Here is a 23,966-nt window from a genome sequence, read left to right as displayed (position 1 = left end):
AGTTACCCTTTCTAAAAGGATGGAGAAGATCATTCTCCTTCCTGAGGGAAAAGTAGACCAGCTACATGAGGGAAGGCAGGGGAGGGGATGAGCCTCTTTATATCACCTACTATGTGCATGAGAACACTGCCCATCCAGAGATGCGGCAAGCTGGCCGGCGAGTGCCCCAACCAGCTCTCTTGGTCTCTGTTGGCCCATAGCTTTGCCCACAAGCACCCGGTTTTAGAAGAGCAGAAGGGAGGTCCTGCCAGCCAGATCTGTAAGTGGTAGGGCATCATTCATGGCCCCACCAGCCCGTCACCCACTGCACTTACCCGGTAGTCTCTGTTGACATCACTGAGGTGCCAGAAGCTGTTGGGGATGCCCATGCGCTGGTACTCCTCACGGAGATCTACCAGCCTCCAGCCTTGCTCCCGCTCTTCTTTATCCAGCTTGGGGTTGAAGGAGAAACAGAATAGTTCTTCATATTTCACTGAAAGGTAGAGGTCAGAGGCAGACAGTGAGACCCAGGCCCAGTAGCCACCACCAGGATACCCTTCCGGTTCCAGCGATGTGGGTGAAGGGCTTCCCTATGGGCTGGACCCCCTCTCCTTCCCCCATTGCTGCAGACCCCAAAGCCCCCATAAGGACCATGATACTAGCTCCCTTCCCTCAGGCCAGATGCAGAGACATGTTACAGGCAGCCCCCAGCATACTGGGCATTGTTCTGTGTCTTGCAAACAGCTTTCCTTCCCCACCCAAGCTTGATGTTACTGATCATGGTACAGTGAGTGCGCCTTCTCTTCAAACCCTTACAAGGGTTTCCACATTCCTGTTTTCCATTCAGCTCCATCTTAGCTGGAATGGAGGAGAGCCTGGTATCCCTTGCCCCAGCCCCGGCCCCCAGCACCTAGTCATGCCTACTCCCCCAGTCACCCCAGGGACTGGTGCTCAGGCTTTCCCTCTTACAACATCCGTATGGGACATGCATTAACTGCGGCTCCCTGACATCATTTTCACATGTAGTGTCCCTCACTAAGAGAAGGAATCTGTGGAGACCAGCACCAGCTGGTTCTGGCCAGAGGTCACTATGCAGTTGAGCTAGAAGGCCATTCACCAGATGCAGAAAAGTTACTTTCTGCCCAGAGACCCAGGGAAAGAAAGGAGGCAGGGTGGGACTGCTCTAGCAGGAGGCGGACAAGGACCTCCCAGGAGTCCTGACGTCACGCCAAGGCCATCTCTTCTAACTCCCCAGTCTGAGAGTGTTTGTGAAAGGGACAGGGCCCAATTTGACTCAGAAGACAGAGACTGCTTTGTATGTGTTTGTGCACCTGTCTCCCCCGTTAGATTGTCAGCTCCTTGAGGGTAGGGGCTGTCTACTGCCTTTGTCCATATCCCTTGCCCTTGGCACACTGCCACGCACATAGTAGGCACTTAATTAATGTTGACTGATTGTGTGCTATGAGAGAGAAAATGTTTCTATTACACACACACACACACACACACACACACACACACACACACACTCACAGGGAAACTTCATGGGGAGACCATGTCCTGGCAGGCTGTACCCAGGTGGGAAAGGTTTGCGGATAGGCCTGGGGTCAGACTGTGTATCTGATATCCCAGGACTGGCCAGGCCGAGGTCACAGCCTCAGGCCACCACAATCCTTGGGAACCAGAAATTAGGAAGTGATTCAAAAAAAGCCAAACCACAGGACCTGAGTCAGTGAAGGGAGGGAGAGGGTACACAGGGAGCGCACTCCAGGACAAGCTTCAATCCTTGGAGGCCGCATATACACCCATACCCACACAAGCTAAATCAGGAGCCTTGGCAGCTTCCTTGAAGAGCAAGCATGGCTAGTCCTCATCAAGTTCCTTAACCCTTGGCAGCCTTGGCAGCCCGTGGGCATCGGTGCCTTACAAGTCTCACTGTTTAGATCCAGGAGCTTGGCCAGAATGAGAAGATGGACCTCTGCATCCAGGAGAAGAAAGTTGCCTGAGTTACTTATGGTGAGAGCCCAGGGGCCTTCCAATACCTCCTCTGCCTTCTCCTCATTAAGTGGACTGAACCCACTGAGGTTATAAATGAAGAAAGCCAATTTATAATCTCTCAATTATCCTTTTCTTTCTCTTTTGCTTTGGACCTACGATTGCACAGGGGTAGGAGAATCCTTGCTAAGCAAACTCCGTCTACCAACATAGACTGTCAGTTGCTCTGACTCATCATATTAGAAAGACCTGATCGGGGCACCCGGACAAAAAGAGCTCCTCAAGGCAGAACCTGAATTCAGGTATCTGTGGTTCCAAGGCTAACTCCTTGTGCACTAGGCCAGGTGGCCTGTCTTAGGTCACCATTCCCAGTCCCAAAGGGAGAGCCTCAGAGCTGTAGCTCCTAACAAGCCAAGCTCCTGTTTCAAGGGTGCCCAGACTGTCTGTGACTTCAGAACAAGCCAGGGAGGATTCATATGCTCTCATAGTGTACCAGAAGCCAGGGCGGCACCGTCAAAGAGCCCTTGCCTGGTATTGTCAGTATGTTCAGTAAAAACACAGAATCAGGAGACTTTTAGTCATCAACAAGTCTGAATCCTCTCAGATGGAGTCTGGGGTCAGAAAAAACACCAGAATTTTTCTAGATCTTTCAAGGCATGAAGCTATTTTGTTTTTAAAGGACTGCCTATGAGGCCTTGGCATGAAGGCAGGAGGGTCAAGGTGGCTGGTTTTGTCATCGGAAGCCCTCAGGACAAGCTCTTCGTTTCCTGTCTGTGTGACTTGGGGTCAGACCCTTCATCTCTTTGGGCCTCCTTGGGAAGAGGAAGAGGACTTGTGACATGAACTGGCTTTCAAGCCTGCAGTTCTAGAATACGCCTATCAACCGCTCTTACAAGGAGTTTCTAACACAGGTGCCATCTGGCCTGGGTGGTGCCTGGGTGGCACTGCCCTAGTCTAAGCACTCCCCTATGGGCTCACATCCTGCTGTCTCTAAACCTACAGAAAATGGACTTTTCTTTGATTAATTACACGTAATTTATTACGTCATCATAAAACAATTAAATCTAATTATCTGTAATTTATTTTCTGTAATTATAAAATAATTGGATCTAATTATTTGTCTATTTTATTATATAATTATCAAACTATTATATATTACACCGTTATTATGTATGCATATAATTAATCATAATAGGAGGGTCATATGTAATCTCTCCACCAGGGGGTGCAATCCTTTGGCTACTGTGGCGGAACAGAGGGAATCTCCCCTCTGCCCCTCTTGATGTGGCCCCAACTTTCAAAAGCTACGGGGGCTGCCACATCACACTGCTAATGCAGAGTGAACTGATAGCCCACTAAGACCTCAAGATCTTTTTCAGACCAACTGCTTTCTAACTGTGCCTCCCATAGCCTGTGTTTATCAGGTTGATTTTTTGAACCCAAGTCTAAGAATACATTTATTTTTCCCGAATTCCATCCTCTTAGATTCAACCAAATGTCCCATTCTAACCTCTCAGTATCTTTTTAAATCCAGACTCTGTCATCCAGTCAGCTGGGTGCCATCTGCATAAGCTTACCATTATCCCTTTTATTCAAGTGACTGATAAAGACGTTAAACACACAGGGCCAAGCACAGAGCCGTGGAGACCTCCTACAAAGTGAGAGTGAAGCCTTTAACAACTGTTCTTCAAGTCTGGTCAGCCAAGAACGAGGAGGGCAGAGAGAGAGGGAGGAGACCCTAGCAAGTGTCTGGATAATCAAAGTCCCCTATCACTGCTATCATCCTGTTTCCATGCCAGGCTTCATCTACGTCCACTTTCTGGCCAGGCGATCTCTAGCACACACCAAAGACATGCCTTTGACTTTCACCCAAATGTTTTCCCTCTCTGCTTCTTGGAATTCCTTACGTGTCTTTTTGATATACAATGCTACCTCACTTCTATGTCAGAAGCGCTAGTGATATCCAACCTTAGTGATACCTGCAAGGCCAAACTTGCTGCCCCACATCCGGACCTCAGGAGCTTCCCCTTTGATACTCAAACTTTGGTTGTCTGTGTGTAGCTACTGGAGGCTGTGAGTTTTAGGCTGGCTCCTTTCTTGACTTCATGATCCTTCTGTTGTCTGATTAGCCCACTCTGAGGATGCTTCCAGGGCTGGGGCAGCATAGACCATATGCAGAGCCCTGTGGTAGCCACCAGGGAAGACCACTGGGAGCCCAGGGATTAGGGCAGAGATGTCCACTGAGGTCAGTTAGTACAAGCCTCTCATTTAAGAAGTAGAGATCTGGGGTGCAGAGGGGTAAGTGACTTCTGCAAGGCCACACAACTAGTAGTGGCAAGGCTTGCATTCAAAGCTGAGTCTTCTCTGTGTGACCTTGGGCAAGCACTAAACCTCTGATTCTAACCCTAAATACCTCAGTTTCTTAATCTGTAAAATGAGGAATTCAGCCTAGAGGAATCCCAAGGTCCTTCCCAGCTCTAGATCTACATCCTTCTGCCCTCAGAGACTACCTATGGAAACATCCAGAAGAGGAAAGTAAGGAATGAAAAGACAGGGTTAGGGTCACACTGCAGGGTGGATGGATATGTATCCAACGTTGGGTCACACAGATGGCAAGGCAGGGGTTCCAAGCCAAGCCATGGGCCTCCAGCCTGCTGCCCTCCAGGCTTGTTTGAGAAGAGGCAGGCAGGGCCCAGGGAACCTCTCCACTCCTCTGGATGCCATCCCAGGGCTGATCATCTTGACCAGAAGTTGCCTCCCTCCCTTTCTTCCACTCTAGTCTTTATGCAAAGTGGGAATGCAGGATGGGCACCAAGGAAAGCTGTTAACGAGTCATAAGCAAAGAAGGAGGAAGCATGTGGCAGGTGAGCCCTGCAGTGTTTCCCAGATACCATAAGGAAGACTTTGAGTAGTAAAAAGGGTGACACCAGACTTGGTTTTTCAAGCAAACTGCAAGAATTCTGCTCCATCAGTAGAAATGGTGCAAGGGAGAAACAAGGAACTTTGGAAAGGCTCAAGGGGCCATGCCATGCTCAGCTGGCATCCGTAATGAGTTATTCTTGGAGCCAACTCAGAGGAACAGGGAAGAGAAGTGAACAGGGAGGGTCTAGGCCAGGGGATGGATGGGTCTGGATCCTTAGGCCAGGCTTGACCGTCAAACTCATCCAAGGTCATGGCCCTGCAGGCCACAACCAAACAAGCACAGCTGTGCAGAGAAAGTAGTTCCCACCATAGGGTGAGAAGTTGGCCTGGGAGGGCTGAGAAGGGTCAGGAGAGAATGGGGGACCCTGGAGAGTAGCAGAGGTAGGTAGCTGGCTTGGCTGGCCTCAGTATCCTCAGTAAAGTCAGGGCAGGGGGGCAAAGTCCTGTGCTGGGAGCAGGCACCTGATACAAATGGACCAGCTCTGTCTAGGGGAGGCTGCCCTGGCCTCACTCCATAATGGGACTCACAGCCTCCGAGCTCACAGGGACCTCAGGCTTTTCAGCCAAGTCACCCAAGGATCCATACTAGGGCACGCTTCACAGGGGGCCATCCAGCAGCCCCTGCGTGGAAACATCCCTGAGGTACCAGGCCTCTACCACCTCCTGGGGCAGCCCATTCCCAGCTGGGCCAGTCCTCATGGTCACCTCCAGGCTCCATGCTGCTCTGCTCCTGGCTCTGAGGACAGGCAGACCCAGAGAGATCCCTCCTCCACACAGCGCCCCTCAGATCCCTATGCCCCCAGGCCCTCCACACAATGCTGATGGAGCATGGCCTTAAGGCCCCTCTGCTGTCTGATGCTCAGACTTTTTGTCCTGTATTTAAAAATAAATACTAATTGCCATCTCTTGGGGCACCCAACTTTCCACTCTCTGGATATGGTTTTATCTCCCTCTCTCCTAAGATGAATGCTCCACTCCAGGATGGGCTGGACAGAGGGTGACTGAGGCTAGGCTCGCTAGTCCAGGCTCAGCCTGAACACCACAGGTGCCCTAGGGCAGCCCCAGACCTCACTGCCCCTCACCAGCTGAGGCCCCACTTCCACATAGACCCACCCTGTGTGAGCAGGGCTAGGCTTCTGTGGGCAAGGTTCTGATTATGTGCAAAGTTATCTCATCAAAGTCAGCTCAATGCCCCAGCTGAAGGCAATCGTCTGGCTTCTGCCAACCCACCCGAGAGGGCTCAAGATCCCTCCTGACTGTGCCTCCTCAGCCAATCTGATGAGCGAGTCCTGTTCCCTTCTATCCAATTCATATATAAAGCTGTTTCAGCAACCCGGGTCAAGCACAGATCCCTGGGGCACTCCACTGGAGACCTCCTGCCAAGTGGACAAGCTCATACACATAAAGCTGGAAGAACCCACAAGCCATCTAGCCCTGCTCCAGAGAGGAAACTGAGACCCAGGGAAACGAACTCAAGTGACTTGCCCAAGGTCACAGAGACAGCATCAGAGGTGGGATTGGAACCCAAGCCTTCCTGACTACAAGCCCAACCTTCAGGCACAAACTACTCTAGGATAGGCCATGGGGTTGAGTCAGGAGGACTCCTCTTCATGAGGTCAATTCTAGCCTCAGACACCAACCAGCTGTGTGACCCGGGGCAAATCACTTTATCCTGTTGGCCTCAGTTTCCTCATCTGGAGACAACATGACGAACCACTCTAGGGTCTCTGCTAAGAAAACTCCACATGGGTCACGGAGAGTCAGAAGTCATTGGAATGACTGAATGACAACAACACTTGAAGCTTGATAGCCCCCCATGAAATGAGAGGACAGAATGCAGAACTCCTCACCTGATGACCCAGAGAGAGATGTACACTGGCCCCACTGAGTCAGCAATGGATGGAGTGTGTTCAATGAGGACTTGGTCGTCTGTCAGGTCCTTCAGAGCCACCTCCCCAGGACACCGCCTTGGAGGCCACGGCGCTGCTCTGCTCCCAAACTTTTAGGGGCTCCTGCCTGCCCCTGGGGAAGGCTTCTCACCACCTGGCTCATGCCTGTCTATACAAGCTCACTGGAGAGCTCCTCTCTTTCCCCTGGGCCCTCCAACAGAACCGGCTGCTCTCCCCCATTCTCATCCTGTGTCCTTGACTCTGTGTCTCTGCTCGTGGTCACTCAGGGCATTCTCCCCATTTCTGCCCCAGACCTCAAGGACCAGTCGAGATACCTCCTCATCCAAGATTCCTCTGTGGTCAGCTTATGAGTGATTCAATCCATGTTTGGGATGGGAGGACAAGATGCTGGGTGGCTCAAGAAAGGATTGTAGGTCACCTGGCTACACTATTTACTGAAAGACAGACGAGACCAGGTAAAAAACAGCAGCCCCAGAGTCCAGGCCCATCAGCCCTGGAGTGACCATCTGGGGCAGGTCATAGCCAGCCCTAATCACCAGGGGGGTAGTGGTGGCACATCAGCCATCACCCTGTTACTGAGTCAGCTCCAAGGGAGAGCTACGTGGAAAACAAGGTGACTTAGCACCTGGTCAGCCTTACACAGGACACACGAGGGCTGAGGAGAAAACTGCGTTGGGAGAGGTGACATTGTATTTGCAGAGAATCTCAAGCCAATTTCTAATAAGCAGAAAAAGCCCCAACTGTAGGCAAAAGTTCCTGAGGACAGCCCAGGTTGGGACCCAGATGTTCCAAAGGCACCTCAGCAGCCCTCATAGCCTGCCCTTCACCTAGACTCTTCTACTTCTATGATAACAATCGTAGTTAGCATTTCTGTAGCACTTTAAGGTCAGTGAAGCTCTTTACAAACATTTGATCCCTACAACAACCCTGGGAAGGAGGCACCAGTGTTATCCTCATTTTACAGATGAGGAAACTGAGGTAGGCAAAAGACTTACCCTCACTCAACTAGTGCCTGAGGTAGGATCTGAACTCAGATCTTCCTGCCTCCAGGCTGAGCACTCTATCCACAGCACCAGCTAGTCACCTGTTCTTATTGAGGGCAGTGCCATGCTCCCAATCACCCAGGTTCACCAGCTTGGGGTTGGTACCCCATCCCTGGCTCCCAGCTATATCTGGTTGGTTGCCAAGTCTTATTTGTTTTTAATATTAAAACAAATTTATTTTGGTAAGTAATTTTACTTTCAAAGTGAGTCAGTGGCATCCAAGGAGACTAGGTCATCTTTAGTAGGAAAATTCTGTTTCCTGAAAGAGCTGCTGCAGGTGCCGTGGGAGGCCTGCCCTGGCTGGATGGCACAGGACTTTCCTCTTTCCCCTGGTGGGTTCTTGAAGAGCGTCCCCCCTCCCCCTGCCACATTCTGGGCTGCGAGCTGGCTTAGGGTTCTGGCCTCTCCACTCTGGCCTAAGATAAGAGGAGCCCAAGCCAGGCAGGTGGCTGAGGAGGTCAGAGGTGTTCAGACTTGTCCTCGGTTCTGCCTTTGCTGCTACTGACTAATCTGTCTCCCGTAGGTATCGTACTTGGCTCCATCCTCCCCTTCTGAGTTCAGCCATCACAGCGGTTGCTAAATGGACGGCACAGCTCGTGTCCATTGGCTTAGTGGGCTCCTTGGCTCCTTCCCACATTCGTATCCTGATCAGATATGACTTCTTAGTGAGAATTGGTCCTCTCTCCTTCAGAGCGGGCCTCCCAGAGGTTCTTTGCCTTTGTCGATGCTTCCTTGTCTTTACCAGCTGTCTGCCCTCAACAATGAAGACCCTCAAGTGGCTTTCCCACTCAACACTCTCCCCTTCCACATTCCCAGGATGAGGGATGAGCATCATTCCCACTGAACTTCCAATCAGCATCATCCTGTGTTCCAGGGAAAGGGAAAACAGCTTGGGCCTCCTAGCCAGCCTTGTGCCACCAGCCCGAAGGTACTTCCTGGAGAACTACATTCCCCCGCCTTACTCTTGGAAATGTTTAATTATTTTCAAAGCAGCTGGCCCATCTCTTCCTTCACCACTAGCTCTCCCAAGTGGCTCTGACCTTTTTCTTTCCCAGCGTCCACAGCAGGCGTAGAAGTCCAAGTGTCTGTGGCAGGGTTGGCACCTTCCTGGAGAAATGTACATGACTGACCAGAGAAAAGAGCAGTCACCACATCTCAGCAATTTTGCCTCCAAGGCATATCCTGGTTCTGTCCCCTTCTCTCTCCTCCCACAGCCAGCATCATGGTCCAGGTCCACAGCAGCCCTTGCTTGGATGAATGCCCCAGCCTTCTAAGGGGCCCCTTGTTCCCAGACTCTCTCTTCTCCATCCATCAGCACTAGATGACACGATAATTTTCTCAACACACAGACATGACCACATCAGTCCTCTCCTTCCCTGTGAGCTCTACACAGCCTCTAAGACAAACCCACCCCCCTCCTGCAGCCACAAGCTGGCTCCATCTACCTTTGCAGCCTCAGTGACCAGTGCCCCCACTTCCTATATTCTCTGATCCAGCCAAACAAGCCTTCTCCCTGTTCCTCATGTGCCAGACTCTCTCCTCTCTCTGCACCTGTGAACTGGCAATGCCTTATGCCTAGAATGCCCTCTCCTCTCACCATTGAATCTTAGAACCCTCATTTTTCTTCAAGACTCAGCTCAAGCAAATGCAAAGGCTTCCTTGCTTCCCCTCCAACTGTCCTTCCTCATCAAAGTCCAGTGGCAAGACAAAGTCAGGATGACTGGCAATGGCCCAGGATGCAGGGGATGACCTTGGCATCTTCCACGTCTGACCAAGCTCCAAGTGCTCCGTAGCTCCTACTTCAGTCATCTTCATGGGCTGTGGGACATGTTATCCACCCATTCTGCCAGGGGAGTCTTCACATGCCTGGGGTGGACACTCCCCTAACACAATGATGATCTTGAGGCCTCTCAGTTACCCTGGACCTGGTTCAGCCCACCTGCCAAGGCAGTTCTGTTGGAATGTGGCTGTTTCTTGGAGTCACAGGTGAGAGCTGGGTGACAGTTGGCCACCAAAGGTGGATGAGCAGCCCTCCCAGGAGAGCAGCCTTCCCAGAACAGCTTCTCAATGTCCCAGGATTTCCATGTAGGGGCCAGGGTTTCAGGACTGCCTTCAGTTTTTCCCAAAGAGCACTCCAAAGGGTTCAGAGGAATGACACATGGGATCTCATGACCAAGAATTATCAAGGGAAAATCAGCCCGCAAAAAGGGAAGCTCTGAAAACACATGTGAAAAAGCACATCATCTAAAGAGGTGGATGTGGCTGCACAGGGAACTCAAGGGTTGTCATAGTTTCTAAAGACATGTCCCAAAGATGCAAACAAAGGTAGGTACAAACACACACAGCTTTTAGAGTCAGGAATGATGAAGCTTAGAATGATCTGAGGTTGGTGAAGAAAAGGAAGGACAGCGATAAAAACAACCACAGGGTTTTTTGGTTCTACTACGAAAATGGGAAGATGAAAGCATAGAACTGCTGCTCAGGGATAATGGGACCATCCTGACTGGCTACTCTGGGGTGAGAAGGCCAAAGCGTTGCAGGGAGACGACCACAGGCCAAGGTCCAGAGCTGACAATGACTTGCATAGGTTTGGGCAGGTTGACCTCTCTGGGCCTCAAGGGTCTTCCTGCTCTAAATCTGTGTGATAACCCCAAAAGAAGGCTGGAATGCTCAGTGGGCTTGGCTTTTGTTCTTACTGATGAGGTGAAACACGGAGAACAAAAGTGGCCTTCCAAGCAGAAGCTGATGCCCAGGACAAGCGAGAACCTCATGGCCCTCGATGCATTCGAGTTGGCAGGGCACACTCACTGCTACCCACTCCAGGGTGCCAAGAGGACTGACACTTCTGGGCTATTCTCAGGGGTCTTGGAGAGATCCTGGAGAGCAGGACCAGTAGTACAGGACTGAAGAAAGGAAAATACCCTGGACTTGAAAAGGAAGAAAACAGAGTCTACAGTCATCAAAAGCCACTGAGCCTGACTTAGATTCCTTGCAGAATGGTAGACTGGTGGCCTGTGGAGAGAGTGCTGGGCCCAGAGTCAGGAAGACCAGGTTCAGATGCTGCCTCAGACCTGTCAACTGTGTGACTGAGCAAGTCTTTAGCTTCTAGTTGCCTTAGCCCACTAGCAAAAAGAAATGATAAACCACTCCAGTATCTTTGCCAAGAAAATACCAGGTATGACTCATGAGGTCACAGACACTCAGACATGGCTGAACAGCAGCATTAGAGGCGTGCTGAGCAAATGCCTAGAAAAGGAAGCAGTCACCCCAAAGAGCTTTGGGAACAAGACTTTGGAAGATCTTTTCCCAAGATCTTTGCAACAATTAACTACAGACAGATTCTAACAAAGTAGGTGAGAGAATAGCTCATTCCTGTGGAAAGGATGGAGAAATACAGGCCAGATGGTGGTACAAGGAGGCGGATTCAAATCTGCCAAAGCCCCCTGGGAGCCCCTGGCCCCTCTGCCCTACCTGGCCTGGCCAGGCGGAGGAGGGAGATGTACACATCCTGGCAGTCTCGCTCCTGAGGGACCACGAGGTGCAGCACCTGGAAATTCTTGCACCGGATGAGCAGCGGGCACCCCCCTGCCGTCGTTGCCTGCTTTTCAATGGAGGAGATCTCACTGTGCAGAATCTGAAACACACAATGACAGGGTTAGGCCAGCAACAGGCAGGGCTTATTCAGTACTTACTTCCTTTATGGGGAAACACCACCCTGGTGTGTGGTCGGCTTCTCCTGAGTCTTCTCTCCATATTCCTGTCCCCAACCTAGGGGCTCAGACATAGCTGTGTGATGCTGGGCACTTCTGAGTCTCAGTTTCTGCAACTGTAAAATGGGTGTCTTAGACTACACAGGTCTATCCCAGCTCTAGATCTTGGATCCTAGGGGCCAGGGGAAGGTTGTTCTCAGATCAGCAGCGCATGCTTGGGCCTCGGCCATGGGTTCCAGGGGGCCACTATGTAACCCCAAGTTTGGGAGCTCAGACACCAGACTACTTTGAATGAGCTCTCCAGAAAAATCTGATTTCTTGAGGCAGTGATCTCTGAAGAAAAAGGGCAGCCCACATGACCCCTATGTAGTCTAGAGTTATCAAATAACTCTGGCGGAAAGGGAGCTGCTTCTTTATTGGCCTTTGAGGGAAGAAGAAGAGGCTCTAAGTCACAGGGGGGTATTACAAGTCTTGGGAAGATGGGCCATTTTCTAGACTTCTGGGAACAAACAGCTTGGCAGGCCTTGGCCACCAGGGCAATGCTGTGAATCCTTAAGTCAGTGACAGGGTCTTAAGTGTAAGGACACAATAGGATGACAGCTACAGAGACCCCCAAGCCAACTCCCCCATATCTTACAAGGGGAAAGGGGGGACTATTACAATGACTGAGGGTTTCCTTGCCCATAACCTCAATCTTCCTTTGGGAAAGGCAGAAGGAAGCCAATGGACTATGATGTTCTCCTGGGGGATCCAAGCATTTCGGTCATATTCCGTGAGGAAGGCTGCCCCATACCTAATACCCAAAGTGTGTCCCAGGGGCCCTGTAGGACTTGGGGACCGTACTAACTGCTCTGAGGGAAATTGAAACATAAGCCGTCCCTTTGCTGGGTCTGGGAGGTCTTCTTGAATGAACTCCATTTGGGGGACAGAGAGCCAAAGATGGAAACTGACCCTCCCCCAGGGATCAGACCCAATGTGTGTGGGCCCAGAGTTCCTTGGGCCAGTGAGAGATCCTGAGCCATTGGGGACATCACAATAAAGTAACCCAATCAATGAGAGTCCATGATGGTTCCCAGGAGAGGAGGACCACAGGGTCTCAGGGATAGTGCAGGCCAAAAGCCACTTGGACTTTCTGTCTTCTCCACTGTTGGTGGTCAGAAGTTCTGAAGACGGAAGGGGAGGAGCAGCCCGCCCTCAGCCTAGTCCCAGAACTCCTAGGAGAAAGTGTCTCTGTATTCAAGATTCAAGGTTCTCCTTCAAGCAAATCTCCTGGAAAGAGGCCACTGGGGGGTAATGTCCTAGGATGCTGATAGACCTGCAGACCCGGGGTTCTGGTGCCAATGCCACAATTGGCTGGCTGCAGGCCTCTGCTGGGCGTCAAGCCTCAAAGGTTTGCCACACACATGCTTTCCTTGATTGAGTGACTGCACTCATCACTTTTATTTGTGACTAGACTCATCACTTTTCTTCCTCTCAGAAATGAGGAAATACTACAGGCCTGAAATGGCCCATTTTCTAGACTTCTGGGAACAAATAGCTTGGCAGGCCTTGGCCACTAGGGCAATGTTGTGAGTCTTAAGGCAATGACAGGGTCTTGAGTGAAAGAACATGATAGGATGACAGCTACAGAGGCCCCCAAGTCCAATTCCCCCCACATCTTTCAGGTCACTGGGTCCAAATACCACAGGGAAGTCAGGTGGCCCTTGGTAAGTGGCTGGGCAGGATCTGAGCCCAAACTCTCTGACTCCAAATCCTTTCCCTTGAACCACTTGGGACTGCTCCTTGTCACTGTGTTCTGAAGCTTGATTGCTGACTGATGCATTCCCTCTGGCCTCTTCTTAGGAAGGCCTCCAACCTCACTTAACCAAAAGTGCCATGTATTCATGGCAATCGAGGATGTTTCCAGGACTGGAAACATGTGAAGAGCCCAAGTCTTTGGCTGATGAAGCCACATCTTCCGTGGAGCTCAGCGAGACGTGGGCATCCACAAGATGACAAGACCAGACTTTACTCCTGGTTCACCCCCGCCATGCCCCGAAATGGAAATGGCAAAATGCTAACAAAATATACGATGCACAATAGCACATAATAGTGGATAGTAGCGATAGTACGCACCCAGGTCTCTTTCCTGGTTTCAGGCACATTCTCCACAAAGATGACATGAGTGGCCGTCAGATACAAAGTCCCCAGGGCTGGTTTTTTGGAAGATGTTCTCTCCATCAGACGGACATTCTCTACCTGAACAGAGAAATCCATTTCTCAGAGTCAGTATTGTGAATGGAGCATGTGGGACAAAGGGAGTCATTAAAGCAAACACATGACCCGATATTTATGGTCCGATATCCACCAATGTACTGCACCCCAAAGCCCCCCATGCCTGAGACTGTTCGGAAGAGTTTTCCTCAGAGAGTTTTGGGGTGAACCTCAATGTCCATTCTCCCCCAGGATTGAAAAGCCAAACATTCACTGGGTGCCAAGCGATGGGGAGACCACGCAGCCCATTGGTGCTCAGACCTTCCCTCAGAGACCAGCCCTGATCTGCTCATACACACCTGGTCTGAATGCGGCTATTTGCACGTGGCTTCCTCCCTTAGACTGGGAACTTCTGAGGGCAGGAACTGTCTGGCCCAGCTCTGTATCCCAGCATTGGTCCAGTGTCTGGCACGCAGCAAGTGCTTAATAAATACTGACCAACTGACTGAGGGCTCGGGTACTTTGCACCCACAGTAAGACATCAACTCATGATCGTCATAGCAGACAGAAATCATCCACAGCGCTTTAAAAGACTGACAAAGCACTTTGCATTTGATGCTGACAGCTGCCCTGGGAGGCAGGGTGATCATTATACCTATTTTACAGATGAGGACACTGAGTGACTCAGCCAGGGCCACGCAGCTAGTAAGTGTCCGAGGCAGGATTTAAACTTAGGTCTTTGTGACTGAAGCCAAAGCCCTAACCACTGCCCCACCTGCCCATCTACTCCTTCAAGGGTTCATGACAGTCTAGGTGTGAGGGGAGGCTGTGACCCTTCTCCCATTCCACTGCAATGTTATCTCCCTCCCGCCAGCGTGGGGATGAGCCTCCCACCCTTAGGTAGGTTGTTTCTTGGACAGGCTATTGCCAGACCCTGCCTACCAAGAGCTGGACACCCCCTGGTCCAGCTTGGCCCAGGGTCCCTTGTCAGCCTGATGAGACCAGGCTCGAGGGGATGGTGGGCAGAGCACGGCTTCTTACATCCTTTACCTACTGATGTTTCACAGCAGGCCTTCCACACCTCCATTTGGTCCCCATGATCAAGACCCTACTCAGAGCATGTATTCTTATCCCCACTGGACAGGAGGAAACCGAGAGCCAGAAATGAAGTAACCTGCCTATGGCCAGCCAGTTTACCACGAAGAGTCAGGATTCTAATTCAGGTCTCGGGGTTTGCCAGTCAGTCTTTCTATGACTCCAGCCCAGCTTAGCTGCTTTCCATGCCAGGTTTATGCAGATGCACCTCTGTAAATTGAACCACGCTTTCTCCTACACTTGGGATGGGCTTGGTCCTCATCAGCACTTTCTCTGCATTCAAGGCTCAGCCTGTTGACCTCCTCCAGGCAGCCTGCTCTCTCTTTCCACACATACTCCAGGAGCATCTGCTCTCTCTAGCAGCCCATCAGCCTCTGCCTGGTGTCACACTGACTTGTGCCTCACCCCCGAGCCCTCCCCTGGAGGGCAGACACTGGGCTAATGTTCATTTCTGCACTCCTAGGACTGAGCACATTTAGACACACTGGTACCCATCATTCCCAGCCCCCTCCTCTTACCTCCTTCCCCCACATGACCTCTGACCCAGCGACACCAGCCCTGGCTGTTCCACCGAGCCCCTCCATTTCCCAGCTCTAGGCATTTTCTCGGGCCATCTTCCAGGTCTGGAATGCTCTCTGTCCTCACCTCTGCCTCCTTGCTTCCCTTAAAGCCCACCTAAAATGCCCCTTTCACACAAGGCCTTTCCCAAGCCCCCTTGAGTCCAGGGCCTTCGCTCTGAGGTTCTATCTGTGGTTTGTGCTTCCACAGTGCGTGAGGCTGGCCACTCCATGAGGGCAGGGCCTGTCCTCTGTCTTCCCTGTGTCCCCGGTGCTTAGCATGCAGTAGCTGCCTAATGGATGCTGTTGACTTGTTGCTGACATGGTGGAATTTCTGGATCTCTGTTGGTGTTCTTTTGTAACACTGCCCTCGAGGGATGTGGGCTGTCAGGCCTCAGTCATGCCAGCCAGGAGAAGACCCCACAGAGAGCCTCCCCCAGGTTTCCTTCAGGGGGGGCTTCGAATCAGAGAAATCAGAAAGATCTCAGAAGGGTCCTGCCAAGAGGATCTCTGCCCACTACGTGGAGAGAAAGCTAGCATTTGTTAAGCACCTACTACATGCCAGGGAGTACGTGAGGGCAGAGGTCAGGGCATAACCTGAGGTCCAGAGAAAAGAGGAGATATGCAGAAGCTCACTTGGCTGGTACAAGACAATGGAGTGAGAATCCTCATTTTATGGTTGAAAAAACTGAGGCCCAGAGACGAGAGCAATCTAAGTGCCCACAGTACTCAGAGGGGGTAAGCAGGCAGCAAAGTCGAACCTCCACCCAAGGCCTTCACCCTTCAGTCCAAATTAGGGGCTCCCTCTACTGTCCCACAGGGCTGCTAAGTCGAATGAAATTAACCTTTAAATGGCCAACAAAGAAAAAAACCCAAGGAAATCACCCACAAAATTGGGAATGTTCAGAATGGATCAGCCTTACTTACCAGACAAAATTACTGCAAAGCAGTGATTATCCAGAGTACCGAGTACTGAACAAAAAAAAAGAGACAGTCTGGCAGAAAAGGCAAGCCAAGCAAGAACTAGAAACAAGGAGTATATTAAATAGCCTCATGTCTGATGAACCCAAGGGCACACCAAACTGGCCATTTCATGAGGACGGTTGGGAAAAATGACCGGCTGTTTGGTCAAATAAAGAGTCTAGGCTACCATCTTGTAACTTAAAAGTAAATTCCAAATGGACAAAGTCATACTATGGAAAAAAAATGAGAGACAAATGGAAGGTCTTATCTTTCACAGTTAAGGACAGAGGAAAGATCAGTAAGCAGATAAATAACAGGAGAGCTCAAATATGACAAAAAGACAACCTTGATTATTTAAATTTTAAAATCTACACAACTGAAATCAATGCAGTGGATCTAAAAGAAAACATATAGACTAGAAAAAGTCTGAATCTATAGGGAATAAACATAAACATATAAGATTAAAGCTAGTGCTCAATAGATACAGTCAAAGAATAAGGACAGTTTTCAAAAGAAATACAAAATATCAATAACCACTAAAAAAGGTCAGAATCACTACTGGTCAGAGAAAGGCAAAGATGTGAGAACCTATTGGTGGAGAGATGTAGAAATAGAGGCCTGCTAAATCCCTGAGAGTTGACTTACAAATCAGTTCAACCATCAGGAAAAATGATTTGGAATTATGCAAGAAAAGCTCCTTAAGTGTACATACTTTTTGACTTAGAGTTTCCACTCCTGCTTCTATATTCCAAGGAGGGTCCTACTAACAGACAGCAAAGGAAGACTTTCATGGACCAAATGGTCATGGCACCATTTTGGTGAGCACAAAGAGGTAGAGAGAAAATATATGCCTAGTGACTGCAGATTGGCTAAAGAGATCAGAGCAACAGGAGTGTAAGGCAATAGTTCTGTGCCACAAAGGACAGTCGATCTAAAGAATTCAGAGGGAACGATGCCGAAAGAAGAAGGCAGCAGCAACGGGCCAAGCACCAACACAATGCAAATGAAAACAACACAATAAATCAGGTTAAACACAATGAGCAGAACTGGCACAACAACGAAAGTGAAGGCAGCTAGTCAAAGACAAGGGTGGTGCTTGTACCAGCTTGCCTAAGTGCAAGGACATGCCCATCCCATCCTCCTCTGTGCCCTAGAGATCCTGAGCTCCCCTCTGCCTCCTCCAGGAAGCCCCCTGATTCCCCCAGGCCTTCATCTTCCTCAGATCACCTGTCACTCACTGATCTGCTCTCCCATAGAACTGCCCAGAGGACCAGTCTGCATTTTCTTTCTGTTCCCAGAGCAGTCAGACAGACAGATCTGTGAGCCCTGGTCACTCGGTGACAGAATGCTCACTTCCCCTGTTGGAGACCCAGGTTCAGTTCCCAGCCAACATAAGAGTGTCAGGGGCAGCGAGGTGGTGCAGTGGATAGCGCTGGGCCTGGAGTCAGGAAGACTCATCTTTCGAGTTCAAATCTTGCCTTTGATGCTTACCAGCAGTATGACCCTGGCCTGTTGGCCTCAGTTTCCTCATCTGTCAAATGAGCTGGAGCAGGAAATGACAAACCGCTGCCAAGAAAATCCCAAATGGGACACAACTGAAATGATTAAACACCAAAAAAGCACAGCACAGGGGCTTCCATAGGGCGCCTGGACTAACCTAAGCACTGCTCATCATTTTCCCAGAGGATACACTCTATAGAAAGGTTTATTTGGAGATGGTTGGGAAGAAGCTCTTTTGTTCCAACAACATGGATAGATAGAGAAGAGACAAAAGGTACATTTGAAACGTTTGAGGGCGACTCTGTGGGACAAGGTATCTGAGGGGGCAGCCAGAAGCCAGAGTCAGATTTTTCCATGGCTTCACATAAAGCCTGGAGGCTGCTGGTGGAAAACTGCTCGACAGAATTTGGCAGCAGTTAGTAGATTCCCGAGCCTTTGGTCCTTTGGGAGCCCAGCTGTCAGGGGCCTTGTTGAAGGGAAAAGAAAGGGATGGAAAGCCACGAAGGGGAACACGGGGAAGGGCAGCCAACATTGAGACAAACGACAGTGAAGACTGTGACTTTCCCAGCCACATGTGATCATGCAAGAAATCAGGAAAGAAAAAGTCACTTCTTATTTTAAGAACAGTGATCAGCAATGGGGGCTGGGCTTCTACATGTGGCCAGAGAAGTCAGGGCTGCAGCCTGGAGTCACATTTGGGGAGCGTAAAGGGATGACTGTCCAGCAGCTTCCACACTGCCCTCAAAACACAGGAGGTCTACACCATGTCCAGGCTCCTGCGGGGGACTGTAGGGGAAAGTCTTTAATGCATCTGACTCCCCTAGAGGGGAAGAGATAACCACAATGCTACCTCTACTTACCCAGAAAGGCTTTAGGTCTTTAAAAAGTCCTAGGCAGGGGCAGGTACTCTGCCCTGACTCGTTTTGTACCCTCCTCCCTCCTCAGTGCCTAGGAACATGCTAAGCACACCCAACATCTACTTGATACAAGTAATAACCAGCATTTACTTTCTAGGATGCCATCTCAGCCTTACAACAACAACAAAAGACGTTAACAGCATTTGCTGAGTATTTTAAGGTTTGAAAAGCACTTTCAGTGTCTCCCTTTTCCCTCACCACAGTCCTGCAAGGTAGGTACTATAATCATCCCCATTTTACAGAGGAGGAAACTGAGGTGGAGGGGTGAGATGATTTGTCCAGGGTAACACAGCTGTCTGTTTTTTAAGTGTCTGAGGCAGATTTGAACTCAGGTCTCACAGACTCCAAGTTCATGTGTTCTGTGCATGGCCCCCAAAGGGATCATCAACAAGATGAGACCAGGCAGATGTTGGAAGCACTTCTTAGTCAGCAGGTAGACACTTCCTGCTCCTGTTCACCAGGCAGGGAAGCTAATTCGGATCTGGCCCCATGGGCTGCACAAATCCTTGTTCTGTCCTCCTCCTGGGAGAGATCCCCACAGCTCTGTGCCAGTCCCACCAGACTGGAAAAGGCTCCAGGACTAGGCTGGCCAGAGATACACTAAATTATCTGGTACCCAAAGATGTGAGGCTGGCCACAGGGCCCAGAGGCTCCATGGACCTGGAGGAGCCAGGAGCTTGGCCCAGACCATCAGATGCTGTAGGATGCCAAGCTCGAAGGGCCCAGGCAAGATGCCATCAAGAGGAAGCTCCTGAGAATGAACCCCAGAAGGCAATGTGCCCTGTTCACAATCCTCTGGGGAGAAAGGAGCCAGCCAAGAGGCTGGACCTCCATTACCTGTCTTCACATCTCATACTCCATCCACAGGCCCCATGCTGAGGGCTGCAAACACACTACCAAGAGTGGGGCATGCTCTCCGACAAGGCCTGTGTCCACACATTCACCAGGAATGGGGGCCAGAGGACTGGGATTTCATTAGTGTAAGCAACTCCCAGGTAATGAAATGCCCTCTAATAATACACCTCTGGTCACCTTTCATCTAGAGAAGAACCTGGGCACAGAGACAGGAAGTCACTGTGTGCCCCAAGATGGGTCAGCTTGAACCCAGGACTTCCTGACTTGGACGCTAGGGAGCCTGGCTTTTCTCCATACATTCAGTGCAATCAATATGTATATTTAAACCTCTACATTCAGCCTAACAACAAGGATTTACAGAATGTCTCCTAGGGGTAACACTAGACTGGGCCTAAACAGGAGATGGGGACACAGGTGATCTTATCATTGGGAGGCATCAGGCACTTCAAAGTGTTTGTTGACTAAGTGGTCAGCCCCCCAGGAAAGCCAGTGCTTTGTGAGAGGAACTGAGGCAGTGTGGGGGAGGGAGCAGAGTGAGGAGATGGAGACCACAAAGCCACAGTTATGGAAATGAGGCCAACAGGGATCGATGCTGATGCCCATGGACAGCCTGGCACCGCCCTCTTCACAGGAGGGAAACGTGGTCTATGCAGTCACATGTCTCCAGTTTTGCTTTACTTTTTTTAAAGGTATCAGCCAATATTCAAAATGAAAACTATATTAAGGCAGGAATAACAGACAGAGAGACCCAACACTCAACAGTGAAAAGTTCAATAACACGAAATGAGAAATAAGATAGCATTTCAATTATAGGGTGCTTCCTTTTTTTTTATACCAAAATGAGTGTGCATTTTATTCCTTCCTTGAGGCAAATGTGATGAGAGTGAGCTTCACGTTTTCTCTCCCACCTCCCCCCTTTTTCCCTCCATTGAAAAGTCTTTTTCTTGCCTCTTTTATGAGACATAATTTGCCCCATTCCATATATTCCTTTCTCACACCTTAATTTCATTTTTTAAGACATGATCCCTTCCTATTCAACTCACCCTGTGATCTCTGTCTCTGTCTCTGTCTCTGTCTCTGTCTCTGTCTCTCTCTCTCTCTCTCTGTGTGTGTGTGTGTGTGTGTGTGTGTGTGTGTGTGTGTGTGTGTAATCCCACCAGCTACTCAGATACTGAAAAATATTTCAAGAGTTACAAATATTGTCTTTCCACTTAGGAATGTAAACAGTTCAACTTTTGTAAGTCCCTTATGACTTCTCTTTCTTGTTTACCTTTTCATGCTTCTCTTCATTCTTGTGTTTGAAAGTCAAATTTTCTTTTTAGCTCTGGTCTTTTCATCAAGAATGCTTGAAAGTCCTCTATTTCATTGAAAGACTATTTTTTCCCCTGAAGTATTATACTCAGTTTTGCTGGGTAGGTGATTCTTGGTTTTCATCCCAGTTCCTTTGATTTCTGGAATATCCTATTCCATGCCCTTCAATCCCTTAATGTAGAAGCTTCTAGATCTTGTGTTATCCTGATTGTATTTCCACAGTACTCAAATTGTTTCTTTCTAGCTGCTTGAAATATTTTCTCCTTGACCTGGTAACTCTGGAATTTGGCTACAATGTTCCTAGGAGTTTCTCTTTTTGGATCTCTTCCAGGAGGTGATTGGTGGATTCTTTCAATATTTATTTTGCCCTCTGGTTCTAGAATCTCAGGGCAGTTTTCTTTGATAATTTCATGAAAGATGATGTCTAGGCTCTTTTTTTGGTCATGGCTTTCAGGGAGTCCCATAATTTTTAAATTGTCTCTCCTGGATCTATTTTCCAGGTCAGCTGTTTTTCCAATGAGATATTTCACATTATCTTCCATTTTTTCATTCTTTTGGTTTTGTTTTGTAATTTCTTGGTTTCTCCTAAAGTCATTAGCCTCCATCTGTTCCATTCTAATTTTTAAAGAACTATTTTCTTCAGTGAGCTTTTGAACCTCCTTTTTTATTTTGCTAATTCTGTTTTTTAAAGCATTCTTCTCCTTGTTGGCTTTTTGAACCTCTTTTGCCAATTTAGTTAGCCTATTTTTAAAGGTATTATTTTCTTCAGCATTTTTTTAGGGTCTCTTTTAGCAAGTTGTTGACTTACTTTTCATGATTTTCTTGCATCTCTCTTATTTCTCTTCCCAATTTTTCTTCCACCTCTCTTATTTGATTTTCAAAATCCTTTTTGAGCTCTTCCATGGCCTGAGACCACTGAATATTTATTTTGGATGTTTGGGGTACAGAAGCCTTGACTTTTATGTCTTTCCCTGATGGTAAGCATTGTTCTTCCTCATCTGAAAGGATGGGAGAAGATATGTGTTCGCCAAGAAAGTAACCTTCTATAGTTTTATTTTTTTCCCTTTTTTGGTCATTTCCCCAACCAGTTACTTGACTTTTGGGTCCTTTATCAAGAGTAGGGTATACTCTGGGGATCTGTAAGATCTCAGTTCCTCCAAGGTGGCACAATCAAGTGTGTGCACTGGTCTGGGAGCAACAAGAAACTTTTGTGCCCAGAATCTGTGAGTAGTAGAGTTTCCTCTCCACAATCACCTGGCCTCCAGTTCCATCAAGCCAGCACTGGGGGCTGAAATTCAGATAAGCTGCTCAGTTCCCCCAGGAGCATTAAGTGGGGGCAGGGCCTATACACAGGGCTGAGGTAAGGATCAGCTGCTCAGTTCCCCCAGCTGTTTTATGATCCAACAATGGATGTGGGCTGCTGTGGGAGCTGCTGCTACCTGATATGGCCTCTGCTGCCACCGCCTGAGGCCAGAGCTATGGGAAGACCCTGCTCCCTTCTCAGCCAGCTGAAGAAACCCTCTCACTGACCTTTGGCACCTGTGGGTTGAGGGATCTGCAAACCGCTGCTACGGCTGCTAGGGATTCTGCCTCCAAGGCCTGCTTGGGTCTTCCTCCTGCCATGGCCAAAGCTGGGTTGGACTTGGCATCCAGTGCGACAGATCTTTCCTGTCGGCCTTTCAGGTCACTCTGGGCTGGAAATCACCTCCACTCCGTTGTTCTGTGGCTTCTGCTGCTCTAGAATTTGTTGAGAGTCTTTCTTTACAGGTATTTTATGGGCTGTGGGGGGATGTATGTGCGTCTTTCTACTCCACCATCTTGGCTCTGCCCCTATAGTGTACTTTCTTCATGACAACCTTGAGAGTAGCAACAACATTAGTCCTTACTGTCTTTTAGGGGGGAAAGCTCTTTAAGGCAAATATCTCCAATAAGTGTCTGCTAGCCAGGATTGATGGGAATTCACAGAAATCTTGGTGAGCAAGAGCCGGCCCCACAGCGCAGCAGCCCCAAGAAAGAAAGCACAGCCTCTGAGACCTGAACAAGCAAGACTCAGGAGGAGAGCAGCCAGATTAAGAGCCAGGTGAAAGACTGCTCCACATCACTAAGAGGAGGAGAAAGGTAAATCAATCAACAGAATGGGACTGTTTCACAGGCATCTGTGATTATGCCTGGGAAGACTGGGGCCGCATCAGGAGAACTACATCACCACATCCGTGACCTTGTCTGGTACCATGGCCACCTTCCAGCTGCTCCCCACAGGGGGATTCAGTGAGGCAGGACTGCACCCAAAGGTCCCTGGCTCCCTCTTTTCCTATTGGTTCTTTATTGATCTGAGGAGAGAGATTATCCCATGGTGGAAATATTCACAACTGGTGGTGAAAGGTCTGAAGGTCCTGGGAGGCCTGTGGGACAGCAGCTGTCATGTCCCCAGAGCATCAGAGGCTGAAAGTCCTCTCTGTGACCTTCTGTGTCACAGGAAAGAAGATGGACCTTCTGTTTCAGCCTCTGGAAAGAAGACTGAACCAAGCTTGGCCGTCAGATTATATTGTGCCCAGCAGAGGTGAAATGTCACATGGCTAATCAGCAGTCCTGGACCCTGCTTTACACCTCAAGCAGGTCTGAAATCTTAGCTTTGCAGTTGATTGTAACCATAGTTGTAAGCTAAGGTACTGAATCCTGTGCATTCTTTTCATACATGCTGGAATGCTCCCATTTTTAGCATTTCTTTGTGAGTAGGAATAAAATGCCTTCCCCAGACCCGGTTCATATTCTCCACTGAGTACCTCTCTTAGCTCCCCTTCTGCAACTGAGGAATCCCTTTGGACTTGCAAACCATAACTCTTACTATAGTTAGCATCACCCCAGTATGCCAGGGCTGGGAAGTTACTAAGCCATCAGAAAGAAGAATGGGGAGACGAACACCCCCCATTAAGAGTCAGCTTCCCCAAAACTAAACCTGCCTCATAAATAACAATACCTGGGTACCAGCCGAGCAGTCACCTCACTTCCTCTTTGCCAG

General features: G+C 49.4%; 1 protein-coding gene across 1 annotated transcript in view; it reads right to left on the bottom strand.

The window, feature by feature from the left end:
• MTMR7 (myotubularin related protein 7) overlaps positions 1-13,820 on the bottom strand; it is a 49,252-nt gene extending 35,432 nt beyond the window's left edge. The window contains exons 1-3 of the mRNA XM_072625650.1: positions 13,672-13,820; positions 11,318-11,480; positions 315-472 (exon numbers count right to left, since the gene is read on the bottom strand). Of these exons, the coding sequence (XP_072481751.1) occupies positions 315-472; positions 11,318-11,480; positions 13,672-13,812 (462 nt within the window). The 5' untranslated portion in view covers positions 13,813-13,820. The remainder of the gene's footprint in view (positions 1-314; positions 473-11,317; positions 11,481-13,671) is intronic.
• Positions 13,821-23,966: the final 10,146 nt, after the last annotated feature.

The sequence above is a fragment of the Notamacropus eugenii genome, chromosome 7, assembly GCF_028372415.1.
Source record: "Notamacropus eugenii isolate mMacEug1 chromosome 7, mMacEug1.pri_v2, whole genome shotgun sequence".
In the NCBI taxonomy this organism is placed as follows: domain Eukaryota; kingdom Metazoa; phylum Chordata; class Mammalia; order Diprotodontia; family Macropodidae; genus Notamacropus; species Notamacropus eugenii.
Note: the sequence above shows the minus strand (reverse complement) of the source record. Positions and strands in the feature narration are given on the sequence as shown.